The 8,534-nt window shown below is 31.4% G+C and overlaps 1 protein-coding gene across 2 annotated transcripts in view; it reads right to left on the bottom strand.

Annotated features, from left to right (window-relative positions):
- Window positions 1-1,286: 1,286 nt before the first annotated feature.
- LOC106463668 overlaps window positions 1,287-8,534 on the bottom strand; it is a 31,300-nt gene continuing 24,052 nt past the window's right edge. For both annotated transcript variants that reach the window (XM_013923723.2, XM_013923724.2), the window contains exons 14-17: window positions 8,149-8,205; window positions 6,643-6,726; window positions 4,629-4,739; window positions 1,287-3,756 (exon numbers count right to left, since the gene is read on the bottom strand). In XM_013923723.2, coding sequence (XP_013779177.1) covers window positions 3,664-3,756; window positions 4,629-4,739; window positions 6,643-6,726; window positions 8,149-8,205 — 345 coding nt within the window. In that variant the 3' untranslated portion in view covers window positions 1,287-3,663. The remainder of the gene's footprint in view (window positions 3,757-4,628; window positions 4,740-6,642; window positions 6,727-8,148; window positions 8,206-8,534) is intronic.

The following is an 8,534-nucleotide window of genomic DNA, read 5'->3' as shown; positions in this document are numbered from 1 at the left end:
GCCCGTAACATTATAACGTCCCCACGGCTGAAATGGCGAGCATGTTTGATGGGACGGGGATTCGAACTCGCGACCCTCAGATTGCGAGTCGAGCGCCCTAACCACAGGTATTAGAGATTTACCACAACAGTGACAGCATATTTTTTCATTTTACAGAATGCATAAATGTAAGCAATTAACTTTAAATTTTATATAAGATGAATCCCAGATGGAGCTGCTGTAAGTAGAAAAGTCTAAACTAGAACTACACCGAAAATAAAACACCAAGTTATCTAACTGACAGAACAATGCATTATCTGTCATCTTTATACTTACAAGCGAAATAAGAGTATATTTGAATAGCTGTACTTACTGCCGGATTGGGTTTTGGTTTCGATTTGAGAAAGTTCCTTCCTTCAGGTGAACGTCTATGTTAATTGTAAGTTGTATAATTAAATTTGGCCTGATGACGGGATGTTTGATATTTTAAAATATATAATATTAACTTAGTTAAGAGACGGAATCCGCATGAAATATAATAATTTACTCGAACAACTTTTTATATGTAAAGTTTATAACCCTAAAAACATTCACAAATAAGATTTAATCAAACAAAAAAAACAAAAAAAAAACGATCAGTTACTGCCATAGGCCTACATCTCGTAACCAGTTAACTGAATACTTTTTTCATTGGTGGAAAGAAAATTATTTTTAAAAACATGTTCCAGTATACGGTTTAATGTCAAAAGCTGGCGAAGTATTAGAATGAAGTAGGCCTAAAAGTTGCGGTAAAAATCACGTAAACTGTAGTGTTTTTTTTTCGTTAATCTTTTTCCTTTTCGGATTCAAAATCAGAGCCTCAGAGGTGCATAAAAAAAAAAGGCTATGGTATTAAATGAAAAGTCTCTTGGGCAATTTCTTGTGGGGAACAAAATTTAAAGCTAAAATACGGTATGTATACGCCTATGATTTTGAATCTGAAATGGAGAAATGAAATATACTAGATTTTACAAACAATACCAATGTTCATTGAAAAAATATAATAATATATAGCTCGTTAGATGGTGTATTTATTTCATAAAGGTTGAATTTATTGAGTTAAGGGCAACGTGAATCTGTTATCTGTGGTTGATTTCTTATTACCGATATACGTATTTTCAACTTTTTAGGGTTAGGTTCGTCGTAAAGATAAGATGCGTAGCGTTCCCTTCCGGTGTAGGTCAAAATCTTTCTCTGATATAATTTGGTCGACTTTTAAAAACGTTTCATTTGTAGGGTGTTTTTGGAGGTAATAAATGTATAAAAAGTTGACACTGAAAGTAATTTTAATGTAGCAAGAAAAATAAATAAATACAAAATAAGTCTTTAAAATACTAAGTTTAATTTTAGCACAGAAACTCAGCCAAAGATTATACATAACTTAATTTTTGAACAAAACTCTTTAAAATATTTTATATGTTATCAAACAATAATTATTTTTCTTCGAGTCACGACTGATTTATTAAACTAGTACATCAAAAATAAAACCAAAAAATTAATTCTTGCCAGATTTTTTTTTCATTTGATTCAGACTGTGGACAACCATTCTGAATAAAGAAATTTAAAAAGTAATAAAAAAAATTGACACTAAGTAAGATAATAATAACCTCATGATTGAATATAACCTTCACTAATCAATTATAAAACTCCATGATTGAATTTAAGCATTCTCCAATAACAGAAAAATTACCGAGTTATCGTAGTATATTAAACGAATAAAAAAAAAAATAGTTAAGAAACGTTTTTGTAATTTCAACAGTCATTAATAAATTTGATTAGAAACATTTTACTAAATAAGTATTCTTACTTCTCAAATATATCAGTGAAAGTTTTAACCAAATAAAAATATTTACACTATTACAAGATGAAATTACTTACAAGGCTTCACAATTAAACCTTACAAAAGACATGTGGCTGAAAAGTTTAACAACAGTAAAATTGAAATCGTAGTTCTTCATGAAGTTTAGAATCTATCATCACTAAGTTATATTTGCTTTGAGAGATTGAAGAAGATTCTGAAATCCAAATTAATCAAAGTGCGAAGCAAATAACATTTCAAAATATCCAACATCTCATAAAACTCGACTTTCTCATGCTTTTAAAATGGTTCCTTTTACAATCAAATCTTTCGTGACATCACCTACTGCAACTAACTGATAGAATGATCAGAATAGAGTGCTTTGTTATAGCCTGATTCATTATAACAGCAAGATGGCATAGCATAAAAATAACCTTTCACCCACCAAAAACGTTAAAAAAAAAGGAACACAAAGACAGGCATTCCTGTGTCATTTACAAAACAATATGAAATATTTGTGGAATTCCAATCTTCGAGATACATTTACTAGTTTTTTTTAGAACTGTACAAATTAACAACATCCTATGGAAGGACTTTCTATTAAGATATAAAAAAATATCCAGTTCTCAAATAGTTTCTGGCCGAGAGAGAGGCAATATATGCACGTTTCAGTAATGATTATGTTGAGGTTTTTTTCCAGAAAGAAATTGGTTGCTCTATCAGAAAATGTTTGTGCCACTAAACTAGTTTTATAATATAGATTTATTTAGTTCGTTACTAGCAAATATCTGATCCAACAGTTCAAGTTTTCTCTGCGAAACACCTAGTTTTAGGTATGTAAATTGGACATATTTTACAGGGAAAAAAACGCAGACGAAGTTGGGTTTCTCATGTTAAACAGGAGGATCGTTGGATAAATATTCTTTTCACATAAAGAGAATTCCACATTTACTGTCACTGGCTGAAATAAATATAAAATGGAAAAACAAATTTGGACTTACTCAATTTTTACAGATTCCGTATAGTCTTAGGAATGCTTTTTCATTTAGTGGAAAAACCTACTTATAAAAGTTCTCGAAGTCTTGGCACAAATGTGTCAGATATTCGAGGAATTTATCAAAACATTAGAAAACACGACGTTGCTCCAAGCAGAGGATAAGGTTAACCAACAGGTTTAATGTTCTTTGTTAAATACTTTGAATATAACAGTGAAAGAAGAGAAATAACTGGTATCAATAGGTGCTTCCATAATGTTCTCGTAATATCAACTATTCCCGGTATCTGGTAATATCTTAATCTGAATACATCACCAAATCTAGGCCTTAATCTGAATACTTGACCAAATCTAGGCCTTAAACAGAGAAAGTAAAACATTACAATAATAATAAAAAAAAATTAATTCAAAAAGAGCGAAACATGATTCTACAGTAAATATAAATACCCACGAATATGGTGAAATAAATCATTATAAAAAGATTAAGTCCATAACTCTCTACTTCATCATACATTAATAGTCAAATTATTACTAAAGTCAGTAATAAAATTATCATGAAGGTAAAATATGACGTAGCCTATATTCTCAAACTTTCACATTAGTTAAATTTTTATTCTAATACAACCAATTTTTTTTTCAACAACTCAAATGTTGAAACATACGCACACAAAAATAAAGAACACTCGACATTCCCTAACACAGTAGACATTAGATAGTCATCATAAGGTGGAAATTAATATTTATCATTACAATTATATACCATTAATTATTCAGAGTACCTCAAAGCTCGATTTTTTTTCCCCCAAGGCAGAAGTTGAAAAAAAAAGAACGAAATTACATCACATAACTTGAATTACAGGTCGACATTGTTCAAGTTTGAGGTTGACGGAGATGGAAGAATTTCTAGGTTCTGAGGAATAAACTTCCCAATAGGCTTGACAGCTTCCTGTAAAGAAAGAGTGACGATTCTCCGATTAATCTTTAGTTTCATTTACGTACATAACAAATAATTTGATGGTGGATTGCAATAGATAAAGTCTCCCAGTGGTACCTCCGCAGACTTACAGTGCTAGAAACCCGTGGTGGGCAGAGCACAGATAGCCCTTAGTGTGGCTCTGTGCCTAACTACAAACAAACAAGCAATATAATAAAAGAAATTACCATTTTAACACAGGCTTGTAAATATATCACCTCAATATCTGTACTATTTACATCATACATACACTACTGTTACTTAAAAGAGAATAAACCACTTACGTGTCCATGGAAAGATCTTGAAGCTATTGTTAACCTAACAGGGTGTTTTACATTCTAAATTTAACATCAGACATTAGATGACATAGAAAACAAATCAATATTTTTGTAATGCATAGCTTACTTTAGATTTAGGAACTATCACCTTAAAGGTATCAAAACAAGCCGAGAAAGAATATCCAGCTTTTGGAAGTTGGACCATAAGGTGTGGATTTCAATATAAATTACTGGCACTCTCACTGCATCTTTAACAATGCTGCTATTGATTTATAAAATCGTGAAATAAAATAACACTTCCATCAATAAACAAAAGTATATTAATAATAATATGAACTTCTAAAACTTGTAGAGGTTCATTTCCTACGTCCATTTTGAATGTTTTCAATCATTATTTAATTTAATTTAAATAAATTCAACAATATCAGCACAAGAAATAATGTACAAAAATTAGCCCGTAAATTCAGTAAGATTTCGCTGCTGTAAGTAATTTTTTTTACTTCAAAAATGTGTTACGTTTACTGTAACATAATAGTTTCACGTCGTACAAGAAAAATTTAGACGTACCCTACGAGCTTTTAGTTTTAACATCTCTTGCTTGAGTTTGTTCAAGATAGAATAATTGGGCTTGTGGGCACATGCCTTGCTTTGAAGCTCGGTGATTCTCTGTTCTTCCTCCTGTAATCCAAATCAAATCAAAGAGATCAGAAGATTTAAGCCTAATAAACTATGGATTTCCTGAGAATCTTGTTAATTAAAAACTGACTCGTGTATGTTAGAAATAAAGTCTGGGACTCCTCACACCAATTTCTGTGCCCTATTTAAATCGTCTGCATATCACACTATCTAGTATAATATTATATTACCCTCTGAGGGTGCTGATAAAGCTCTTGTCAGCATGCAAAAGCTTACAGTATAATCAACTTATATCTTCCTCATGTTATCTTAACAGCAGTTGTACAGCAAGGAATCACTGTTTTTGTCATTGTGAAATATATGGGTTAGAAAAAGCTTTATAAACGTTTTGATGATTTTTGGTGTTTTATTATTATTGTTTTATTACTCTGTTAAATAAAACTACAAAATCTACAAATAAAATTACACTTCCTTTGTGATCTCATCAACAGAAAACATGATTTTGTTACTTTTAAGTAATCGACGAGTTAAATTGCACTTTTGTGATTCTTGCTTTAATCCCTGCATGCTTATCTATTAAGTTTTTTGTTTCTTTTCTACTGTACAATAAAATACTTAGTTTTAAAAAAGTTTTGTGATTAATCAACTTATCCTAATAAATGGACAATATAAAAACTCTGTTCAACCCAACTTGATGCTAGCCATTATTCTCGGCATAACTTAACACTTTGTGAACAAAAAACACTTCAATAAAGTGTAGCCCGAATTTCAAACTTTATCTAAATGTTTTCTCTGGTTCTTTTTTGTATTTCATTTCCACTATGTTTGAACTTTGTTGAACACAACTTAGCCAACATAACAATGTTTACTATTCTACTTCCTAGCATGAATGTTTTTCTGTGATTGGTCAAGAGTGCATCATGTGATATAAACCATTTTCAATGTTGCCTTGACAGCCAGGAAAAACAAAATTGCATTATTATTCTTCAGTTATGTCAAGGTGATTGCTATGCATTGCGTGACGGTGAAGCCAAACCTTAGAGATGAGAGTTTTTTGAAGCACAGTGAAAACATATTGATTCACTTAAGCCTATTTACAAACAACTTGCTTAAACCTGTAAAATAAACGTGAAAATATGGCATCAGATTTCAGTTACTTACAAATGAAAGTTGCAGAATTGTTCAGACAGCATAAACTTATAAACAGCAATTTTCTGCAGCATAGTAACAGAAAAATAAATCAAACACCGATTCATTTAAGCCTACTTTAAAAACAACACTGGAAACCTCACAAGCATTCTTGAAATATTTTGTGCTAAATTTAGACATGTAATTACTTTATGCGTATAAACACACGATTGATTTAAATGTTAACTTTTAAGACTTAGATGTAGACTAATTATGCTATGTGACAGTAATAATTAATCAGATTATAGAAAAACTGAAAACAGAAGAGGGAAATGCTTAAAATAAAACAATTATTGACTGGTGATATTGAGCAACTAATGATCTGTTGCCCTCATAACCAGTCAATAATTGTTCAATGCGAGTTGAAAGCCTAGTATAAGCTGGAACAAGGAAACCATTAGAAAAGACTAACATTTCACATGTTACAATCAATGTTATGGTTTCCAATTTAAATTGAACTCTTAGTTTGAATAACTATAAAACACCAACAATAACATCAGCATGTATCTTTCGTTACCAACTTTTTACAGAAGCGATAATAACTTCAACAAAGATCCTTTCTTGACTTGAAATATTAGACAAATATGAGCAAGATAAGAATCATACGAAAACAAAAAATTCTGGAGCACTGTAAAATTTTTGCATTTTATGATAACTTACGATTAATTAAAAGTAAAAATAACTCACTATCCACAAATTAAAAGTAAGGCATCACTTTTAATACAAAAATGTAGTGTTAGAAGTTTTTACATCATACCTTTTTTTCCTTTAAAGTTTTACAAGAACCAATTCCATAGAGACGGAGAAGGGAACCCCAACACGCAATGTGTGGATGGAGGCCCTGCAATGAGAAGAAACAAAACCACACAAAAACAAAACTTAATTTAAAGCTTTATTCAAAAATATACAGAATTAAAAGTCTCTTTCTTGACAATTACATTTGTGTTTCAACAGGAATTTCCTTTTTATATATTTTACTCATAACTAATATGCCTTAACCCTTTAACTGTAGTTGACATCGTACGATGCAAACATTTTGGCGTGGCATTTTGAATGGCCTGCCCCAAAATTTGCGAATCTTTGTGCATGGAGTGGTAGGCAGATTTACACAAACCACAAACAAAGGGTTAAATTTGGAAAACTGAAGAAATGTACGCGGCTAGTTCTAAAACATTATTACCAAAAATGTAATCTAGAAAATGCAGTACTCTAAGAAAGGTTATTTTTATCAAATATTTAAGTCAGTAAATGTCTACACAAGTCTTGAAAAAGTGTGGTAAGTGAAAATTTCCACTTTCAAATTACTTAACATTGAGGTTTTTTATGGTCTTCTAAACATTTCCAACTCCAGTTTACAGGTCGTCTGAAATTTGATGAATGATGCTTGTGCTAGAATAAGATGCAATAAAGGTCTGACGAGATAACTGGGAAGCCAAACTTATTCTGCAGATTATCCAAGATGCAGAACCATTATTAAGGATAAGGAACGTTTCTTATAATTCTTCTGCCCATCCCAAAGCATAGTTACAAAACTACCATCCCAAAAAATATATATTTAAAAGTTTATATATGGTAATACACAAAGCTATCTTCGCAGAAGTCTTCATCATCGCTAGAATTGTCAAAACCCATCGGATTTGCTTCCCTTGAACCTTTCTTCAACTTTTTCTGAATCCCGCATTGTCATCATCCATCCAATCCATTACATTGGACATGCAACATTTTTTGAAACCTTTAACGTTTTTTGGTGGTAGCTTCTTGTAAAATACCTAACAAAATTGAACGTGCGCAAATATAATGGGCGGTCAATTTTTCGGGATGTATTTAGAGGAAACAGGGGCGCATCGTAATCGGGCAAATCAATATATTGGAACTTTTTTGATAAAAATAGATACTATTTAGTAAATTCATCCTAAGTTTCATGTCACTTGGTTAAGTATTTACAATATAAGAAGGAAATTATTATGGGATATCAGTGACATCCCTCTGGTCAAGAAAGGGCTAGCCAGTCATACACCAAGCCCTCTACACTAGTTACTTTTGGTTTCATAACTATCAAACAGCAAATACAAAGTTTTTGTTAGGGAATCCCTAGAAAGATGGCACCAGATCTATCAAAACAACTCTTAGACAATCGGATGGCATATGGATACCAGTTTGTTTTCAACAACAATTTCCAGCCATTCAGAGAGCATGTAACACACTAGTTTATCTTCCAAATCAACTCTTGAACAGGTTGACAGAATAGTCTACATTTTCTCACCTGAAGAATGGCTTGAGAGGCTCGTTGTTTCCCATCCCTCTTGTTTTTACACAACACCTAAATTACAAAAAAAAAAAAAGTGCTTTTTTCAACAGAACTGGAATTTTAATTTTACTTAAATTTTTTCTTGCACTTTTTTTAAACACAAATAACTTTTACTCACATTTTTTAAGTTCTAGTTTTCTTAATTTCAGTAATGTGCATTTCACCAATTACATCATTTTAGTGGTGTACCAGATTACCCTTTCCCCTTATATCAGTGATTCTCAACCAGGGGTAAAAAATTACATGGCAGGGGGTAAATAATTGATGTACCTGATGATTGAATAATAATTCAATTAAATTTCATTTTATAAAATGTGTGTGTGTGAGAGAGAGAGAGAGAG

This window comes from Limulus polyphemus, unplaced genomic scaffold, assembly GCF_000517525.1.
Source record: "Limulus polyphemus unplaced genomic scaffold, Limulus_polyphemus-2.1.2 Scaffold1458, whole genome shotgun sequence".
NCBI classification, from domain to species: Eukaryota; Metazoa; Arthropoda; class Merostomata; order Xiphosura; family Limulidae; genus Limulus; species Limulus polyphemus.
The sequence above is the reverse complement of the archived record's forward strand: the minus strand, read 5'-3'. Positions and strand labels throughout refer to the sequence as shown.